General features: G+C 38.0%; 2 protein-coding genes across 2 annotated transcripts in view; both read left to right on the top strand.

The window, feature by feature from the left end:
- The first annotated feature begins 4,417 nt into the window (after positions 1-4,417).
- Positions 4,418-9,479, top strand: eif4e1b (eukaryotic translation initiation factor 4E family member 1B). Its single transcript, XM_088604607.1, has 7 exons — positions 4,418-4,522; positions 4,912-5,027; positions 6,374-6,469; positions 7,129-7,192; positions 7,496-7,609; positions 8,295-8,434; positions 8,907-9,479. The coding sequence occupies exons 1-7, from the start codon at positions 4,499-4,501 to the stop codon at positions 9,019-9,021; spliced, it is 669 nt and encodes a 222-aa protein (XP_088460733.1). The 5' UTR covers positions 4,418-4,498; the 3' UTR covers positions 9,022-9,479.
- A 3,561-nt stretch (positions 9,480-13,040) lies between these two features.
- tspan17 (tetraspanin 17) overlaps positions 13,041-21,333 on the top strand; it is a 29,603-nt gene continuing 21,310 nt past the window's right edge. The window contains exon 1 of the mRNA XM_088604606.1: positions 13,041-13,527. Within this exon, the coding sequence (XP_088460732.1) occupies positions 13,441-13,527 (87 nt within the window). The 5' untranslated portion in view covers positions 13,041-13,440. The remainder of the gene's footprint in view (positions 13,528-21,333) is intronic.

Below are 21,333 nucleotides of genomic sequence, written 5' to 3'. Positions count from 1 at the left end.
TAAAATCAAATTAAAATAAGCAAAAAAATTTAATCAAGCAATAAAGAGCTACAAATGTCATGAACTTTGCATTTCTCAGAGAGAAACCTTGCAAAAATCATGGGTGAACAAGAAAAAACGGATTCATTTGTAATTCATTTCTGAACCTTTTACTGTCGATCAGCCCACTGCAGAGTAGAGATCAGTCAAATAATCGACAGACGAAGCAAAAGTGAGTTATAAAACAGTCACTGACACAGCTGTTACAGCCTTAACTTTAGAATTGGGCAAAAGTACAGAAGAATACATGCACAATTTAATTTTTTACTTAAATGTAAAAAAGTCTGGACATGAGAGTCACACAACAGATACTGGATAACAAATAACGGTTTCGGGATCCTACTCTATGTCTCCATATTTTGTTTGGTTATTAAAACTGCAAAGGGAAGTATCAGTGCTTTGAGGCAAGACTTAAAAGCAAGAGAAGAGATATGTAAACAAAAATTAAATGAAAACATTTTCTGATGCCCATCCGTAAGTTAATTAACATGAGCGATTTCAGATCCAGAGCATGACGCAGATTGAGGCACTCCTCATTCATAGCCAGCGCTTTCCTTTCAAAGGAGCAGTTAATATTCACAGAAGACTAGGAACCTGGAAAACAAAAACAGTCAATTCCTTTTCCATGCAGTTCATGTCCCTGTACAATAATAGCTGAGGTGAAAGATCTTTGCAGGACACCAGATCATATTCTCTCTCCTTCAACTGTTACAGCTGAGAAAGCTACTGAGTTCAATACTAGTCACTACTAAGTTAATTTTTTTTGTGTGTGTTTGTGTTTTGAGCATTTGGATTGCACAAACAATTTAATTCATGCATTAACCTCTAAAGAGTCCCTTTAAACAGTATATGAGTAACACATGGTCATGAACTACACACCCGGTGTCTTACAAAATAAGCCTACTGGCAGCTTCAATAAAAGCAAAACATAATAGCCTTATTATATAATAGCCCAATTCTTGTACAGCATCCTGAGAACATAATTAAGAGGCATTTGCTTTGTACTGTAGATCACACACAGACTACATCTATAGCTTTGGTTCCGTGTCTTATTTCCATTAAACAGCAACATGCTGTTTGTCCACATCAAGAGGAGATGAGCTAAACCAAGTAACATCATGCGATTATATATAAATGACACAGAAGGGGTGATGCACTTTGGAGAAAAGCTGTGCCTGACTCCTGAGGTTATCTACGTTCCTGTCAGCCCTTAAGTAGACCATAGTGTTCTGTGTCTACACTTCTCCTCTAAACAGAAAGTAAACATTCATGTTTAAGTGTTTTTCATGTTTGATACCTTTTCTGGTCATTTAGGGGTTTAATCTTTATATAAAATAATAAAGTAAGAATTCCTCAAAAAGTCCTAAGCTAGAGCCCCTAAGCTCAGCTCACTCGAGATTTAGGCTGAGGCTCCTTCCTCCATCTCCAACCAATTCTTGAGGTCTCCACCCACGTACCATGTCCAGGTGGCCTCTAGTGGTGATTCTGTGGTATTACACTCCTTCCTTGTCACATAAAGGTAAACTTAAGATGCTGTGAGATTTTTAATATCTATTGACAGCATTTTACTTTGGCATATGTCAGATACAAAGAAATCATGATTCCTATGACATTTAATACAAGTAATGGTTGTAAGGACTGTTGATGCAGCTCTTCAAAAGTAAAAAAAATGTATCGTGCTGTACCACCAAAACTGTGCAGTTGCGTGCAAAATAGTCCTGTTTACTAATATTAGTAAAAATGATTCAGACCAGCAAAGGTCATTTATTCTGTCCAGGTTTGAGAAATAGTAGGTCTGCTGCACTAAATGGCTTATGAGAATCTAATTAGCCCAACACTACAACAATTTTTAATAGGTGAAAATATGAAGTAGTCAAGTTTTAAGCAAAATCTATTTAGTCGTATTGGAATATTAATGGCATCTTAGCAGAATGTATAAACTTAATCTGTTGTGGCAGCTATACTGTATGTTGATCTATGACCTTACAACCCACATCAAAGAGAAAGTTCCAAGAAATATTGAAGTTCTAGACAGCTGTACAGTATATCCTCTGTGTGTGGGTTTCTGTATGTAAGTGAAAATTTGTTTATTTCACTGTTTACCAGCTTACCTAAACCATCACTGTTGGGAGATAAAAAAAACATTCCTTCCACCATTGCTGTCTCTTCAGTTATCTCACACAATTCGGGGAAAAGTGAATGCAGCCCATCTGTCTTTGTCAGTCCATGATGGACTCCATTATGTTGCTCTAAATGCATTCACTCTCACTTAACCTAAGAATTCACCTCATTTTTGGTTCAAACATTGGATTTCACAGTTAAAGACAGAGTATGAAGAGTGGGGATTTTGTAAAGCATTCTTACTCTGGAACTTGTAAGGTGCAACATTTATCACAGCATTTGTAACAGTGGAGCAAAAACATATTATAAAGGCTAGGAATGGTGCCCATGGATTGGCAAATGATTGCCCCATGTGTTTCATTGCTTACAATGCCGAGAAGGAGGGACGTCTTTTATTTCGGTTGGTGTAAACTAACCTCTCCTATTCCACAGATGCCTACACAACCTTTCAAAACTTCACGGGGTCTTTTGCTCAGAACAGAAGGAAGGTTACAAACGGGTCTCTCTAGCCCATTCAAGTAAGTTCCGAGCTCCTGGATCCAAGGATCACATCCAGCCTTTTCCTTGAAAGAAGCCAAAGTTATGGCTTCAAGTGCACGGCTGGGTAGCTGGTTCAACACTCCCACAACCTCTGGGGTAACGAGGTGCCTCCAAGTTTTGGTTTTAAAAGCACCTCCACTCGTGTGCGCTGGTTCATGTTTTACTGTTCAATCGGAAGAGGCCTGTAGGGTTGACTTTGGGGGTTTTTAATAGGTGTATCAGGTCAGAGCTCCTCATCATTTTCTACAGTGGACTGCTGTCCTGCTCTGGCTTGTGCCCACAGCTCGCAAGATAGGCGCTGGCTCACGTCATTCCTAAATTGAAAGAAGGGGTTAGAAAAGGGATGGATGGATAAGTATGGTTTGCTCAGATCCATGTCAGTTCAGACGAAGTGCTTATTATTTTTCGTTTCCTTACGGTACCATCGAAATGTTGCCTTGATTTTCTGTGAGTCCCGGGAACCTGTAATCATATAAGTGAAAATCACAGTTATTATTATTTTTATGATGTCATGTTTATCATCCGCTGGGACAGCCTAATGGGCAATTTTCAGAATAATGAAAGTTACTTTCTGGTTCTGGGTCAGATATTAATTAAAATTTCATTCTGGCTCTAACGGACATGAACTGAATATTAACTGTCTTGAGGTAATGTTTGCACAAATGACAATTATATGTACAGCTACACTTACACATTTTGGTAAATATTTATATATATATATTACCTTTCTGCCTGTACTGTATATATGTACAAAATGTATTTATATGCAAATGTAGGTGTTTGCCTTTGTAAACACTTTCAAATATATGCAGCTGTGCATGTCAAATCTTCAGTTGCCGTGTTTCATGAAGACCTCTTGATATTTTTTTTCGCCCTTAAATCATGAATTTCTACACGTTCTTAACAATTTCAAAGCAAGTAATTTGTTCAATGAAGTATTTTGAGGATCATTTTTTTAATGAAAATGCCAACACCTCACGACCACTCTCTGTCTTTTCCAGAACCAGTTAATTCAGTAAACTGATAAAAACTTACCTGTTCTAAGCCTTTACGAATTTCAGATTTAAGGGTGACTTAAGACCTCCTAGACCTTAGTTGCCATGACGAGGGAAACTGTCTTTTCCAAACTAGAGATAGTAGATGTGCCCTGTCTTAATGACACGCAGGTAAAAGACTATAGATCCTTGTAGTCCTTGATCTCATTGTACGGTAGTTCCATGCTTTTAGCTCTAGCTATGTACAAAGATCTGTGCAATCATAGTTTTGCATGATGTGCCAAGGAAAAAAAAATGTCATAAAACAGCTTTTCTACACAGCTGTTAGAGTATCTGATAATTTAAGCACAGCACATTGCTCTAGGAGTCAGAAAATGAAAGTATTAGTCGCCCTCTGGCGTTGAATTTGTGTAGTGATACAAGACAAAAAAGGATCCTTCTTACGATATAAACGACAAAATTCAATCGATATTCTGAATTTTTAGCACAAGCAGTCTTGAATATGCTAAATAAAATAATATGAAACAAATTAATTACCTTATTAATGAAACATCCCTAGGAACAGAAAGTAACATGTATGTAAATATTTATGATCAGTAACAAAACAGTATAAAATGTTCTTTTTAAGTATCGTTTCTTTAAAAATAGAAATACAAATATTATTATGGCGGTTATTATTATGATAAATAAAAACATAATAACATAATAATGACAATAATAAGATATATAAGTGGTCTACTTCCGGATGCCCAGGGGCTATTTAAGTGTTGAGAAGGGCCTTCTCCCGTCTTAATTAAATCATCATGGCAACAGCAGCGTTACACCCGGTGAGCTTTTAAGGAGCTGTGAAGTTTGTGTCCGAAACGTTTCGTAGGGGAAATTTAGCTCGAATTATGTCCCTTCCAATTACACGTAGCTCGTAGTAAACTGCATCTCGCACTTGTAATAGGTGCTGGGTTTATGTCTCGATAGAGGAAATAGAAATTAGAATAGAAACGCATATTGAGCGCTTAAGCGGCGTTAGATCTTTGCTCTTTTCCTTTCCTTTCCTTCTAGCATTTATGGCAATTATATCAACTTCTGAACCTTAACATAAGAGGTAAAAGCGCATTAATGATACCCAAGACAGGTATGGCGAAGCAATGATGCATTCGTCCATTATTTTCATCTGTATTTTTTGTAAAAAGACGTAATTATTACTGGTTTTTCCCCACAGGGGGTTGCTCTGCCCCCAAGACGTGACAAAGGAGAGCTGAGGAAAACGGCCAAAGCAAATGGAAAAGAAGCGGCCCTTTTGCTGGGGAAGCGCCTTAAACATCCTTTAGAAAACAGGTGTGGTGGATCAGTGCTTGAGCTGGTGTAAAGTGAGCTGTTTATTCTAACTAGCTTGCAGAGAAAGGTTGCGGTACGATCGTGACCTTGTGACTGGCAGGACGTTGTAGGCGATTAAGGTGCATTTTTAGGCCTGACTCCAGCATTTACTACTGGAGTTCTGGCAAGCTGCTTATTGTATTTGGGTACATGAAAATGCTTGGGTGTGACTTGAGGAACTTCTCTGACCGTCCGACATGCTAGTAATGTATAATTGAATTTGCCGTTGCTGCTGAAGTGCAAGCACTTGGGTTGCCGATTCAACTTGGCAGATTTGCTAAACAGCACAGCTGTGTTGCACTCTGCTTAACTGCCAAGAGCCAGGTGGCTGTGTCTTTTTAGTGAAGGCTGTCGGCAGGAGACCCGACTTCTTACCTGTTGGCCAGCATGAAAGTCAGGAAGAGAGAAACCAGTCAGGCACAAAAAAAAAACAACCTGTGGGGAACAGAAGAGTAAATGGACGAGCCTTTCATTCAAGAGAACATTGGGAGGAAGTGGTGGTTTAACACCTCTTAGTTTAGTTTGTTTCCACTTTATTTTATAGTTCAAGAGAAAGTGCAGTTTGTGTCAGGGAAGCATAAGATCCTGTGGTACTTATTGGTAGACATGCTGTCCAGTTTCATGCCCAGAAAGATATCTGCCTCCTGATTTAAGTCCCTGCAAGTGCTGAGGGACCCACTGGGTTAAGATAACAAAGGTCACTGATATGTGTATGATGGGCTTTTCTATGGCTGCAATGTTAATGCTTTCAGTTGTAAGCTACTGAATTGCATTTTTCAGGAAATAAGAGGGAATCATCTTAGTTTTTTTAGTTTTGTTTGGTATTGCAAGTTAAAAAAAATTGAGTTGTGCTTGAATTAGATGTCTGTTTCAATAGACTTTCATTTTCCTCTTCACATTGCAAAAGCACTTAATCTCACATTACTGAAATGTCATCTTTAGAGCTTATATTTCTACTTGCCCTCTAAACTGCACCAACTGGCCCAATGGAAACATCTGTCATCTTAATCTGCTCCATTCTTTTCCTGTAACGCGTAGCATTTGACAAACAGTGTAATATGCAATATCAGCATAATTACAAACATTCATTCTTTTAAAGCTATTGTTTTTGTTTACTACTGACTTCCTGTGGATGTAGCCTAGGATATCCATGTTTTAAGCAAACCAAATTCTGCACTGGGTTCAAGTCAAGTGGCATTTAAATGTGCTGAGCAGCACTAATAAATCAGTTATTTTACAGGGACTTTTCTTCAGGAGTCGCATGTGGCTTGTCAAGAAACTCCTAGTGAGTTTTCTTCTTCTTGCAGGTGGGCCCTCTGGTTCTATAAGAATGACAAAAGCAAAACCTGGCAGGAAAATCTGAGGCTCATCACGAAGTTTGACACAGTGGAGGACTTCTGGGCGTGAGTAATACTCCAATTCCAGATTTAAGGGGGGGGGGTGCTATTTTTAGCACTGTGGATAATAGAGAATCCTTATTGGGTGAGAAAACATTTAATATCATAGCCATCCCATGCTAGCAACACCTAAATAATATTGTGGAAAAGGTTAAATTTAGAAGTTTTTTTCTGTGCTGCTCCATAAGCCTTTTTCATTATCTGTAGAGGTAGGCTGGGTGTTGGAGAAACTGCAAATTCCTTTTGAATGCCCTGGTTTTAGGAGTCTTTCATCATAGCTAAATGTAGACTGCCGTCTTGTGGCACAAATGGGTATCGTTTCATCAATTAACCCTGCAAACTGCACTTGGATCAATTCTATCATCTTTGTGTGCATCTTTGTTAGGTAGATCTAAAATGTTTCATACTAAGTTTTTCTTTGTGCTTGGAGGGAAAGTTAATTTCATATTTCTTAACTTCACTTCAAATCCAAACGTTTCTGTAAAATTTTTACCACAATGATTGTTTTTCCATCCAGTCCTTAAAACAGGATGTACTGTAGGTTGAAAGAAAACCTGTAGCTCTGGCAATTGTGCTGCTTTTTATTTTGTTTCCACCTCCAAATGCAGCTTTTCTAAATGGATATTTTGTGCCATCTCCTTTTAAATGTCATCTTTTTTTTAAAGATTATACAACAACATGAAAGTGGCCAGCAAGCTGTCCTCAGGCTGTGACTATTCTGTGTTTAAGGTAATTTGGGTTTTAGTTTCTCCTGGGCTTTATAGAGGGCAGTGTTGGTAATCGAGATTTTCACACTCTAGTATGAAATGGGTCCTCTGTGGTTTCAGCTACTTTTGTTAAAAACACTTGTGCTGGGGGATGGGATAGTTTCTGTAAGGCATAATGCAGTTCTCTCCAACTCCTTGTTGTTCATTCAATTAAAATGTAAATTTGACATTACTCTGTGAAAAGTGATAGTAATCTTGGACCTTGGAGCTATTCATTCTCATTCAGTAAGCAATGTTGGGTTATTCCTGTGGGTGTATTTCTTAGGATGGGATTGAGCCAATGTGGGAGGACAGGAGTAATAAGTGTGGTGGACGCTGGCTGATCACCTTGTCCAAACAGCAGAGACACACTGAGCTTGACCGCTTCTGGCTTGATACAGTGAGTGGTGCCTGTAAATTCTGTGCCGATACTTTTTAAACTGATTAATTCTGTTCTCAGGTGTTAGTTTTATTTGTGAATCTTGTATGTTTGAATAGTATCTTTTTTTCTAAATTCAGAGGCTGAATTACTAATTCCTTACACTTTTATATAGCACTTTTCTGGACACTCCACTCAAAGTGCTTTACAGGTAATGGGGACTCCCCTCCACCACCACCAGTGTGTCCCCATCTAGATGATGCGATGCCAGTCTGAGCACGCCAGTCCGCTCTCCACACACCAGCTTTCAGTGGGGCAGAGAACAGTGATGAAGCCAGTTCATAGATGGGGATTATTAGGAGGCTGTGATTGGTACAGGGCAGGGGAAAATGGTTGCTTTGGGAAGAATATGCATTACAGCCATCGATGGATCCAGCTCCATCCAAGGTTTAAATCCATCACAGCTGAAGCTAAGTATGCCTTTGCCTCAATTTAGTGTGCAAGAAATGCTGAAAGCATTCCAAATTATGGTTGTAGAATTAATACATAGGTACAAGCTACTGGACTGGCTTTCTTTTTAAAGCTTCGCCAAGAAGTATTTTAATCTTGACAGCTGCTCAAAAACTTATAATACCTAATGCAAGTCAGAAATTGCATGTCACTTGCCTTAATTAACTGGCGATTTTTACTTTTTTCCCCTCTTAAGCTCCTGTGCATTATTGGAGAGGGCTTTGATGTGTACAGTGCTGATGTGTGTGGCGCCGTCATTAACGTACGTGCAAAAGGTGATAAAATTGCCATCTGGACAACAAATGCAGAAAACAGAGAGGCTGTCACTTACATTGGGTAAATGTGCTTTCAGCATATTGAACAAGAGCAGTATGTGAGGTGTGTAGCAGGAAGAGGGCTAAGTTGTATCGAATCCAGAACAGAGTAGTTCTGGAAAAACTACTGAGGCTAATTGGTCTCAACTCAACGCTGTTATCAAAGTATTTCCTAAAAGCCATATTGTATTTTGTGTAAGGTGTTATGATTTTTTCTCCTGTACCTTTTTTCTTCTATCTCTTATTTCAAGCACACCACACAATTTTCTAACAACCCGAAGGGTTGTTTAGGCAATAGTTGACTTTTTGTTTTGTTTTGACTTTCTTCGCAGATCTTTCAGTAATCCTTACAACAACTGATAACTTATCTCTTTAATTTACGCTGCCAGTTAGTCAGTTGCACTTTTGGTTCAAAGAAGTCCACATGTCTGTTGCCCCTTGCTAACTGCAAAAATATTAAGACATTTAATTCTTTTTTTTTGTTTTTTTTTTAGCCGCAAGTTCAAGGAAGGACTAGGCCTGCCTGCCAAAATTGTGATTGGCTATCAGGCCCATGCCGATACTGCGACCAAGAGCAACTCCATTACCAAGAATAAATTTGTTGTCTGAAATGAATATTTTGTAATTGTTAATTTTGTATGTTGTACTGTTTGTCCAATGCTCCATGCATGTTGGAGGACGCAAATGGAGCAGAGCAAGCTGACAGATGTTTCTAGTGGACCAATTGGGGGGGGAAATTGAGAGAGCAAGTAAAAGTATAAGATGACATTTCAGTAATGTGAGATTAAATGATCTGCAATGTCAAGATGCTTCCCTTTTTCATTTTTGTCCTTGTCTAATTATAAATTTGAAAATCCTAGATGTGCAGAACTGCTCCTTGAAAGCTGTCACACCTGTGTTCTTCTGTGGTGATGTTGGACTTCTGAGGTTTGTTTATGTTCATTAAATATGTAATGCCTTAGGACTTGGTAAGGATGATAATGCCTCATAGTTCTTGCACTTTGAGATTTTTGTTGCTTGAGGTTTGTTGAAAATAAAGCAAAGTATAAAATTTGGTTTGACTGTAACCAGTAGTTCAGTTTATTCCTTTGTTTGTCTTGCAATTGTATAGGTTCTCTGGTGGAGGTAAAGTGGACTGGAGAGGTAAAAATTCAAAGATCAGAGAACCAAACTCTGCATTTTGGGTATCTTTTTGATTGGAATATTCCAGAAGTCATTCACTTCATTGAAATGCTATTGCTTGTACTAAGGGGGAATGGTGTCAAGACAACCTTTCCAGTTTTAAGCTAATGAGACCCATTTTGAGTGATAAAAAGCATTTTGTTTTCTTAGTTTTATAAGTCACTCTTTCACTTTAAGAAGGCTTTCCCTGCACAGTATTCCACATTCTATGTCCTAATATATTGCATATTCAAATTTCTCAACCTTTTTTTTACTTGATGTCAGACAAACGTCTATAAAAAATAAAGATACTTCCCCAAAGGGAAGTGTCAATGTGCACTTTATGGATACCGCATTGTTCGAATTGACAATTCCCAAGTACTTTATTTCAATTCCTTGTGTATTCTATAGCTCATGGTGTGTTATTGGAATTGTAAGGTATAAAGGTTTAAATCCAGAATACATCATAAACTGAAACCACCTTGTAGCCTGGAAGATCTGTCCATGTAATTACTTATCCCTCCCTACAACCTTGTTTTGCTCTCTGTTTGAATTCTCCACCTTCACCCCTCAGTGGGGAAATGAACTCCCCAGAGCCATCAGGACTGCTCTGCCCCTCATCTCCTTCTGGCACCTGATCAAGATTTAGATAGCATGTGTGTACTCTTGACATTCAATAAAAAGTACCATACAGAACACTTTATTTTTTCTTGGTACTTGCAGTACACATAATGTGAGATTTTTATGCTTCCAGTTGCTTTGAATAAGGGTATGTAGACAAACAATACCTGTCACAGGGGACAGAGACACTGCAGCCCACTCGCTCATGGGTATGTACTGTAATAAAGTGGGGAGGCCATTCCCCTTCCTCAGGGGATATGATTGCCATGGGGACAGTGTTGGGTTGCTGATAAAAATTTAGTGTGTGTGTGAAGGAAATAGAGTACCTGGTAAAACATAACATAGGTACTCTATCTCCTTTATACAGTATTTTATTTTTATTTGTTACTTAACATTGTACATTGTGTAAAGTACTGTACAAATGTACCACCTTACAAACAGAGAACCTTTCCCTTCTGCAGTAAATTCTTCTTTACATTGTTTGTGGTCTTAACTCTACCCTTATTCAATGGCGCTGATCAAAGATTAGTTCTTGGTTTGTCATTTGAACTACAGTACTACTCCCTTCTTGGGGGAAAAAGTTGTGAAATCTGATCCACGTGCTTTCTGATCTTACCTTTAGTGCAAATCAAAATGTATTTTTGGGTGCACAAAAGCAATGAAAATAGATTTTATCAGCAATCTTATGTTACAAGTTAATTTCTACAGCACATCTCAATGTGATTCAATGTATACAGTGAATCTCAATGTGATTTTTGCAAAGAAAGTTAAAATTCAAGGAACTTAAGTTACGAGCAAGGAAAAAGGAAATTGGTTTATAGTACTGGAAGTTGGTGGGCATGCTGGTAAGAAGGGCTTTAAGATCTTTTAAAGGTCTCTGTTGAAACTGCTTCTTGGAGATGATTGGGGAGGCTGCTCCACAAGCAAAGCGCATAGATTGAGATGCCTTGTTACCCTTCGTGTGTAGTTTGAGTCTCTGGGGACTTGCAGCAGATTAAATTGACCTGATCTTAAAGCCTGGGGTGAAGTTTGAACAAAGATCAGCTAGGTAGATGGGACCTTTGCCCTCTAGAGTCATAAAAACCAGGTTCAGTACTTTAAAATTCATTCTATGTATATTAATTCTATGTGTATGTATTGTGTTATATAGTACCTTTAAAAGCAGTTCTCAAATTATTTATAATGCATAAAAATGAAACTACAAAGCTTACAAAAGAGAAAATAAAACATATTGAAGCATTTCTGAAAATACGTTTTAAGCTGGACATAAAAGTACATTTGGCATGACAACACAAGCCCCTCTCACCCATGGACTGTACAGAACAGTAGGAATACCTAGTAAATCAGGCCATGTAGAGAGGTGTAAATGTACAGGATATACTGTCTGCTGGAGCGAATGTGTAGATCCTTGAATGGAAACAGAAGGATTTAATAACTCAAAGTCTTATAGGAAGCCAATGCAATGGCACCAAGATGAGTGATGAGATCATTTGTCCATGATTAGATTCTAGCTGACATATTCTGAACATATTGTAACTTGACATTTCTCATTTTACAGTTTGTTTACTAAATAAGGCATTCCTATAATTTGTTCTTAAAAAAATGAATGGGATGCAGCCTGGCAGTGTTTTTGGTTTGCATATAGATATATATCCTATAGCTTTCTGCACATGAAGTAAAAATGTTGGGCCAGGCTAGGGGATCATCCCTAAATTCTTCATTTTTTTATCAAAACCCATGCAAAGTGCTTTTAATTGTCAAGGGTACAGCATTTGTGTTACATAATTGATGGAAAGGACCCAATAATATGACCTCAATCTTATCACAATTCAGACGTAACTAATTATCATAAATATAAATATCATCTGCAGAGAAATATTAATTCAGATTCACACGCAAGTTTAGTATTTGAGCAAGGGAAAGGATAAATACTGAACAGGACAGCACCCATCATTGAGTGAAACACCAGATGTAGTCAACCCACGCACAAATGTTAACCAAGAGAAAATCTTAATACCCAGTCCCAGTGAGGTCAGATAAATTATTATAGTGCCAGCAATAGTCTCATCAAGGAAGAAGGCTGTAGAAGGGATGTAGGGAGAGAGAAGATACTGAAAGTAGTGCGGTTTGGACAGTGTCTGTTGAGAATTAAGCTTTTGTATCAGTTGCATGCAGCAGTGGGAGAAAACTGAGGAAGGAAAGGCAAGGCTCCGAATTCTGAAGAATTCAGAAGCAGACGGGTATTGAAACAAACTCAAAATATCACAGGAAGCCAATGCAGTGTTGAGATCACTTATGAACAGCTTATTTAGGATTCTACCAGATAATATAGCCGACTGAGTGGACAGATAGTATTGGCTGGCTAAGAAGGAGTATGGTACAAAAGAATATATAACATTAATGTAGAAAAGTGTAGCATTAGATAATATTAGATCCCGTTAGATCTGAAAAGGGAGTAATGTATTTGCAAACGGTTTAGCTTAAAGTACAATATTTTTTATCAAAAATGACAACATTAAGCTGTCAATTGTGCAGTGCTGTCAAGATTTTCATACCAGGGCAAAAAGAATTGTGTCCATATTGTGTTGGTGTAAGACTGGACTAATTATACGGCACTGCTTCAGTTAACAGTCTAATTGCTCATGCAATATAATAACAACACATGCATATTTTCTAACAGCAGCACGGAATATTTGCACAGATGTACAGCACAGGGAAATCTGTCGGTGTTTTTATTTTCCCCCATTCTGCGGTTCGCCCCAAAATGATTTTTGTCAGGTTCCACTAGAGGTCCCCACGAAGAATAGCTTGGATTAGAAACAGGCTTTGTTTTACTTCTGTGTTCCCTCACAGCTATGACAGCGCTCCAGCGGTGATTGTTGTCTTCAGAGCTAAGTCGGAGGTGCATTGTTGCTGTCATGGAGGATATTTACAGACGACACTGAAATCAGACAAATGCAACCTTCTGTGCGTCTCGGGGAACGTCGGTTTGCGTTCACGGCACGAAAGCTCGTTTTTGCTTTGCTTTCCGTAGAATAAACTAATTTAAACCTGCAGATGAATCGGGTCGATGTATTATCCACCCATATTGCTGGAAGCGCTATTGGGCTATTGTTTATGTATATATTTTTGATTAATTGTTTTCGGTAGTCCCATGTTAATTTTATTGCCTTCTCGTATATATACTGTACATGTGCTGTAAATAGAGCTGACCTGACGCCGATTATATAATATACCAGTACAAGAATGAGTAGGAAACATCACCATTTCAAAGTAGCCGAAGTTAGCTGCTGCGTGAAGTATTTCTTATTTGGATTCAACATTATTTTTTGGGTAAGTAACGCCAAGATCTTAAAATACGCTGTCTTTAAATGTGATTTCGTGCCGAGTTTGCTGTTCAAGGAGCAGAAAAAGGATGTGACTTTATTAAAACAGCCCGGTGGCGAGAAGAGATAAATGACTGTCCCTCTGGTGGGAATATTTACAGGAAATTACAATGCTGTTAAAAGGGAGGTCCCCCCCCCCAATCAGGTCGAAATGTAAGAGCAAATATCTGGTTTGGAAGTCTTCAACACATTAAGTTAAGTCCAGGTTATCGATATATAAACAAGATGTGGCATTCATTATTCCAGGTGTCATTCTCTTGTCTTTTCTTGTATTTCGGCTCGGGGGGGGAAAAAAAGGCAGTTACCTAGAAGAAAATGCTGTTTATTTTCTTTTACGTGCGGTTGTTAACGCGGACGCGGAAGGAAAAGGTGCCCGAACAGCGTCAAAGTGTTTCAGTCTATGTGGATGACCTTGAAGTGTGCGCGGTCACTTTTCTAAGGGAACTGTGATTTTTTTGTTTTCACAATAACAAAATAAGGGGTGAGACTTGGTGTAAGTGAACTTCAGACCCCCGCGAAGCGAGTTGAATCTGCAGACAAGATGTGAAGTCTGACGGAGGGGAGGCAGCCTGCAGGGACGTGGTGCCAGCTGAGAGCAGATTTAAAGACGATAGTTTCTGTTGCCTCATCAGTCAGCGCTTTCTGAAGTCTGTCGGGACCTGTCTTAAACCACAGATTGTAATAGAAGGAAAAAGGTGGTCTGTCTCTATACTCTTTTTTTTTAATAGAAAACATTTTTTAATTAGTCACTGCTGTGCTACACTGAATTCAACCCCTCCAAGATCATCGCAGGCACTCGGTATTTTTAGACTCGGGTATCTGTCCTTTTGAATTAGTTAATTGCCACAGCCAGCTAACCCAGCTTGGTTGCGTAACTGGGTTTATTTATGTACTTGAGGATGCTGGAAAACGTGCCAGTACGAGTTTTTTTTTCCCTCCCAAATTCATATATATGGCTGGGAAAAAACTACTTCAGTTGTTTCTTTTAAAACAACTTTAAACACTTTATTTTGCCAAGTTTGCTCAACTATGGGATATGAAATGAAGTTAGAAACTTTAGAAGGGACCAGGAGACCTGTATTTTGCTTCATGTCTAGATATTGAGGCTCTTTAACAAAACTTTGATGCCATGTATGAAATACTTTAAGGTTAATACAAAACTATGGAAGAAAGATACATTTCTGACAACTGTAGGCTATCCCTTCCTCCATTTTTTTGGATGAAGCCAGAACTACAGAGAAAATACGTAACAAAATAATACTTTGAAGAGTTAGAGGATTTCGTAACAGCACCTTGGCATCTCTTGTGTGTGGCACTGGTTGTTTTTCTGTGGTCGCTTTATTTTAGTAGAAGCAAATGAAGACCACTAGACAAACAGTTTTAACTCCAAGTCATTTTGATTGGCTAGTTGTGAGTCAGACCCCTGGCTCACCATGACTAGTCTTGAACTCTACTTTAAAATAACGCACTGGCTGAATTTCCTGAGGTGAAGTACTGTGCGTCCTGCTTTATCAGAATGGTAGGTTAAGGGGAATGCTGGCTTTAAGGATCATGCACCTGTGGATAGGTGCTGTTGGTGGACTTCTTTTAATCCTGCTGCAGGATTTTCAATGTTAACATTTCTCACAGCTCATACCATTTCAAATTTCGATGTGTTTTCAAACACTTAAATCTTCAGTTTTCTGTTGTACAGTGCCTCTTGTTCCACCCCTTGTAAAAAAAGAGTTCATGAAAACCCAGAAACTGAGATATGAGGGATGCCAAGATTCATGGTAGCTGTGAGGAAAGTTTCAAGAGAAATTAGGCCAACAGTGTTCGTAATGAAGATATTAAATAATGTTTTCTAGGTTCTTTATAACCAGGCGTTGTACTTGTGCTGCCTCTTGAATACTTTTATGTTATTTGAAAGGGAATGTCATGATTTACTGTGATCTGAATGAGAACCCCAGTTTCTGACTAATTGTCATGTTCAGTGTCTTGCTACTGAAAGACAGATTACAGTGTACTATAAAAAAACATTGCTCCTGGTATTGTGTTTTGTTAGTGGTGAGATGCAGTACTGTAAAACTACAGAATGCTTTTCATTCTGGCATAGCTGTGTGTTACTCAATTGAAGCAATCAATTGCATAGATAGTCCAATTTAAAATTGATTCCAACCCTTTGATCATTAGAGTCACAAAGAAGACCTGTGAGTTTATGAACATCCAGGACTGGAAACCACAATGTTGCGTTATGTTTTGAGGTCTGGTTTGGCATTTGTCAATTTAAAAAAATACCTTTTTGTTCAGAAGAAGGAGGTCTAATCAATTGCCACTGCCCTTAAAATTCTGTACCAGACATACAGAAATGTGTACATGGCCTTTTCAGGTGCTTAATAATTTATCACACTGCAAGTGGGTTGCAGTATCAAGACTTATTTGATAAATATGAGTAGCAAAAGTGTGGTTGGTTTAGAAAATGCTATTTCCATTGCCATAATGGAGTATGGATTTTGCCTATGGAGCAGTGAGGGAATGGGGAGAATACAAACTAATTAGTTATTTTGAGAATTTCCAGATGATTTTGTGCTGTAAGACACTGATGTTGTGGATTCTGAAAACGTCTCACTTGTTGCTTCCAGCCCCCTTATTCCGTATTTTTTTCTCTTGTTTTATTTCATGTTTGAAAAAATATATTCTGTAATATAGATAAGCTTCTGCAGGTGGTGCATGAATCACTGCACTTTGCAGTGCATGTTCTCAGACCTTGTACCTAGTGAGTATCTTTATAAAAGTTGAAATTTAAACTAGTTGAGCCTGAAAAGTCGAGATTTGTAACCTGTGCTGCTAATGTACTGTACTTCAAGTTTCATAATAGAGCAGTGGCTGTAGTTTAGATTTGAGTAATTACTTTCAAAACATGCTATTATTTCTGAGAATTTCTAAATGTATTTAGATACTGTATTTTCAACTGTAGCAGAGTTGAAGACTAAAGTCATGTGATCACTTTTACAAGCTTCACGTTGAACACAGAGGCAACTTGTCCTGATTCCTTTTATACTGTGGACAATTAGTCATCGTATTTCAGCACAGGAAAGCAATGTCTTTGTTTTTTCAAGACAGTAGGTTACTGTGTGTTCTGTTGGAAAAAAGAAAGCACAATACAGGAAAATGAAAGTTCCTCAAAGCTTATATCTTATATTGCACTTTTTAACCTCTTCCATGCTTTTGCGTGGTCAAGTTGTGTTAAACAGTATAAAGTATAAAGATTAAATAGCGATTACAATTTTCTTGATTTTAATACATTTCTTGTAAATTTCTTGGAATAGTCTTCAGGCTCAGGGAGCCTCTAGGCAACGCTAATTGTTTTGAAGCTTTTATTTCAGATGATTTCTCTGTCTGTGCTGCCTATAAAATGGGTCACTCATGGTTGGGACAGAATAAGACCACCGATTATACATGTAGCTAAAAAACCAGTTGACATTTCTTAAAAAATCTTGATTGCAGGAGCCAAGAGGAGAGAGTTGATGGAAAGGAGTATAGATTCCTGTGCTTTTCAGTTTGTATCAGTCTTTTTTCCAACTAGCCTCAGTTCAAAATGGAAAGCAGCCACCCCGTGGAATAATGTGGGAATAAAGGGCGGAGATCCATGTGCACATTGGTGGGTGCACGTTCTTCATCCCGTCCTATTCACTCGGAGAGAATTGTTTTTATTGTCCCAAGACTAGTTGGACTTGAGGTGCCTTTTTCAGAAACAAGTCTTTTTCTATGTTTTGCCTTTCACCAGCACTCCGAAGCCCCAGAGGTCTGTAGTAGGAGCCTCGTGAGCACTCAGATCTTTGTTAATGGAGTTTTATTCAAATTAATTCACATTCTAGATCGTCTTTCTTTCTCTTGAAAACATTTGCTCCTTTATATCGAAGGATAATTAAAAAAGAAGCAGCATGCAGGGGACACACATGGGCCCGGAGATCATTAGCAACCTTGCCTGAGGAAACATGCTTTATGTTACTGCATAATCTGTTAATACTATTGGATAATAAAACGTACTTTGCACACAGAAGCATAATATTTCAAGGTTTTTTAAGCTGTTGATATTGTGAAAGGAGAAACGGGCCTACGTAAACCTTTATACTGTTAGACTGTCTTGTGTTGAGAGAACGGTTTCTTTCCTAGTCCACGGTTTCTTTGGAAGGGGAAATGTGATTTGTCTCTGGTTCTTTGTTCTGAAAAAACAAGATTGCATTCTGAGGTAGTTGAGAATTGCCCTGAAACACCTTTCAGATGTTCCCTCAGTATATGAAACTCAGATGTTCCTAAACATTTCCCCTAGATCTGGAAATGTTTGCCCTATTTCTTACCAGTTAAAAAAAAAAAAGCATTTTGCTGAAGAGGAAGTGCAACACATTTCCAAAAGTAAGCTGTTTTGAAAAGCTTTTTTATTGTAGTCTACTTCTGGCCTTCTAATCCAGCTTTTCATTGGAAGACTGAAAATAATTTTAATGAACAATCCAGTGAAGCTGAAAAGGAAATTGGCGTGATCCTTCAGAATTCAAAACAGAACAAACAGACAGAAACCTGCCTTCCTGGTGTGGAATCTGAATTACTGGTGAGGTTAGGAATATAGCAGCAAAGTGCAGATTTGTTATTGTAGAACTGTATTGGGAGTAAATTTTGCATCTGTGCTACTGTAAGCAACCTCATCTCTTTTTACTTAACAGCCTACTGTGCATTGTGGTTTAGTTCACAATAAACAAACTTCGCTGTAAAATATTAAAGTCTAACTTTTTAAGACCATGCTAAACAATACTATCCTGCAGATCATGCTGTATATCTGTGATATCGTTTTAATAATTATTTATAGATGACACAGCACCATAAGATTTATAGCCATAGAATAGTGCATAAATATTAATACACAATGCTTCATGCAGTTAAGTACACAGGAATGTGAAATTCTCAGATTGTAGGCGGCTGGGAAAAAAATCAAAATGTTTTACTGTATTTTACTTTTGATAAATTAACAGCGTTTCTGAGTTAAGTGTTACTGGATCTATAGTACAGAGATATTTAAGCTGCGATACCTGTGATGTTTTTGCTTCTCTTTTTTAACATGGAGTATAAAAATGTAAAAAGAATTGACGACACCTGCCCATGTGGTGTGTAAAATGGCCTGTCAGTCAGCATTTAATTTCCTTGCCAGAAACCCAAAGACCTGAAATCTCATTCTGCGCATCACTCATACTGTTCAGTGAGTTGTACACTCCATAAGCTCTGTCTGCCGCAGAAGGTTATGGAGATCTATTCTATGGTATTAAACTAAGACGCGACATCTTTAAGAATCTTAGGCGCAGAGACGAGAGCTTTCATTGTGAATGGTTCTGTGCCCTCACACATTTAATCTCCTGAAACCTGCCTGTATGACCACACGCTAATCAAGATCCTTTGTACCCTCTGTCCACACATGTGGGCAGACACATTGTTACAGTGGAAATGACAACTCTGACACAGAGACGTACCGAATCAAGCAACTTTGGCTTGCAAGCAAAATAAAGAATTACTTTACTAATTTATTATTAAACCATTACTTTAGTTTTATTAAGTTTAAATTGATGTTAAATTATCTGGAATTATCATCTTAGAAGCACAGTTGATAAACGCATTATTAACCTTTTTTTTTCTTAAGGATTGAACATTGTACTTAGCTTATACAGAGAGCTACATTGTGCTTTCATTCAGTGCTTATAGCATTATATAGTGTTTTGAAAATAATTTCAGCGTCAATCAGATAAACATCTTTATTAATGATCAATCTTTTGATCAAAAATGCAGCACTAAATCGGGGATGGTGATCCATTCAATTTATATATTTTCACTGGAAGGGTAAGGACATTTAAAATACTTTTTTGTTTGAGCTTCTCATTAATGTAATGTGCTCTTTAAAGTGCTGTTCAAGATTTGCGTATCCCAAATCTGTCACCAGTAATGGAGGTACAATTGAGCCCACTTTAATAGAATTTATTGTTTCAGTTGTTTTGTGTTCTGCTTTCCAACATGAGCTTGAGAGGAACATTTGTCAGTTTATGATAATCTTCCTGCAGGTGAGCTCTATCTAGCCAGGTCTTTTTGATTCAGGGTCTCTTGTTTTAAAGGTAATTTCAGCCTTGTGCTGGCTATTGCCTTGAGGTTTACATGCAAGTCACAAGTAACAATACTTGAATAAGTGAAACAGTATGTAGAACCATGTTTATTCATATTATCTAGTTGCATCAAGAGTGTAAGAAATGTAAGAGTTTGCAGTAGTAACAGATCAGCTTTCTAGTGATTGGTACAGTATTAATATGCCTATACACGTGGCCATTGAGCAGCTGAATCTACTTTCCCTGAAGGCTGCGTGTTTTGACCTTGTCATTGTTATTGCACAGGGACTGCGGTAGAATGTCTTCAGTTGTACAGCAAAATAAAAATCTTTTCCTTTCATCCACCTACTTACTTACAAAAAATAACTTAATAAAATCACAGAGCGTTTGACTATATGATGGTTTATTGCGCAGACACCTTTTTCCGGCATTGCATTGAGCTGTTGACTTGTGCATTTCCATCTTCAGAGATTGATTGCTGTAATTCTGCGGTTTGTGGTCTCCCTGGTGTCTGGTTAAATAAGCATCAGCTTCTGCACGATGCAGCTTCCGCAGAATCCTTACCTGGACCAGTTCCTGTCAGCATTTGGAAAATCAATTTTAATAATCGTCATTTTTGGGAGCAGAACTTTCAGCTGAAGAAACATATAGAAAAAAAATTATAATAACAGAAATGATAAATAATAGTTTTACAGTGGTTATTTAAGAACATATAAATATACAATCACAACCAATACAGTAGTGCTGGATCTGATTGGTTTTAGTTGTAAGTTTTGTTAGTGTTAGTTTGGGAACCATCATTAGTGATATTTGAAACTTTATTCTAACACTACTGTATATTATGTCAAACCCACCTGTACTGAGTATTGCAAGTTTAAAATAAGGAAACGATGTAGTCTGAGCCCTGTCTAACAACTTGCACTGTGTCTTCCCACGCAAAAGAGTATGCAGGCAGCCTCTGGCAGAGTACAGTATTATTTCTTTCCTTCAGAAAGGAGTGTATTATATTGAAAATCAATTGTTACAGTGCTAAATGGTTGCTAGAGTGGGTGTTGCACAAATGGAGGCTGTGTTTCAAGACACATAGTTACTGTATCATTCTGACTGTGGAAAAATAGTAGTGTGCTCATGCCATTTATAGAAATTGCAGCTATTACATGCATTACCAAGGAGTAGAAATAAGGAAAAAAAACTGTCAATTACTCTTACTTCTTTTCAGCATGGAATTAACCTCTAAGCCTGCTTGTTCCTTTATAGCTCGCACTCTGACACAGCTCCCTGCTCAGACTTTGTTGGTTAACTAGGGGTGTTCTGCATTAAAGGAAATCATGCCACACCCTGTACCTAACTGGACCACACCAGAGCTAATTTAGATAGAGCACAGACCAGTATCTCTTTTGCATCATTCCTTTACTTTTACTTTCTGTTCTACAGAAGTCAATGTGGATTTGTGTTTTTGTCTGGCTGCTTGCTGGAATGCATGGTTATAGGAGCACCCTAATAAGAGTCAAGGATTCTTCTTTGGGGAAAAATCAAAGTTAAGTGCTCTGGCACCAATGTTGTCGAAGTCCCAGAGAGTTTAATAAATACGTGAAAAAAATCATGCTTGTATCACGTTGCTCACCCTTCCTGAG

Source organism: Lepisosteus platostomus, chromosome 13 (genome assembly GCF_059453375.1).
Source record: "Lepisosteus platostomus isolate fLepPlt1 chromosome 13, fLepPlt1.hap1, whole genome shotgun sequence".
Lineage (NCBI taxonomy): Eukaryota > Metazoa > Chordata > Actinopteri > Semionotiformes > Lepisosteidae > Lepisosteus > Lepisosteus platostomus.
This window is presented reverse-complemented; position numbering and strand designations above follow the sequence as displayed.

What these genes read in the sequence shown, in the direction of transcription:
- eif4e1b (XM_088604607.1), top strand. Translation starts at nt 4,499, where the DNA reads ATGGCAACAGCAGCGTTACACCCG. An exon ending in CAACAGCAGCGTTACACCCG is followed by an intron (nt 4,523 to 4,911) that starts GTGAGCTTTTAA and finishes TTTTCCCCACAG; the next exon opens with GGGGTTGCTCTGCCCCCAAG. An exon ending in ACCGCTTCTGGCTTGATACA is followed by an intron (nt 7,610 to 8,294) that starts GTGAGTGGTGCC and finishes TCCCCTCTTAAG; the next exon opens with CTCCTGTGCATTATTGGAGA.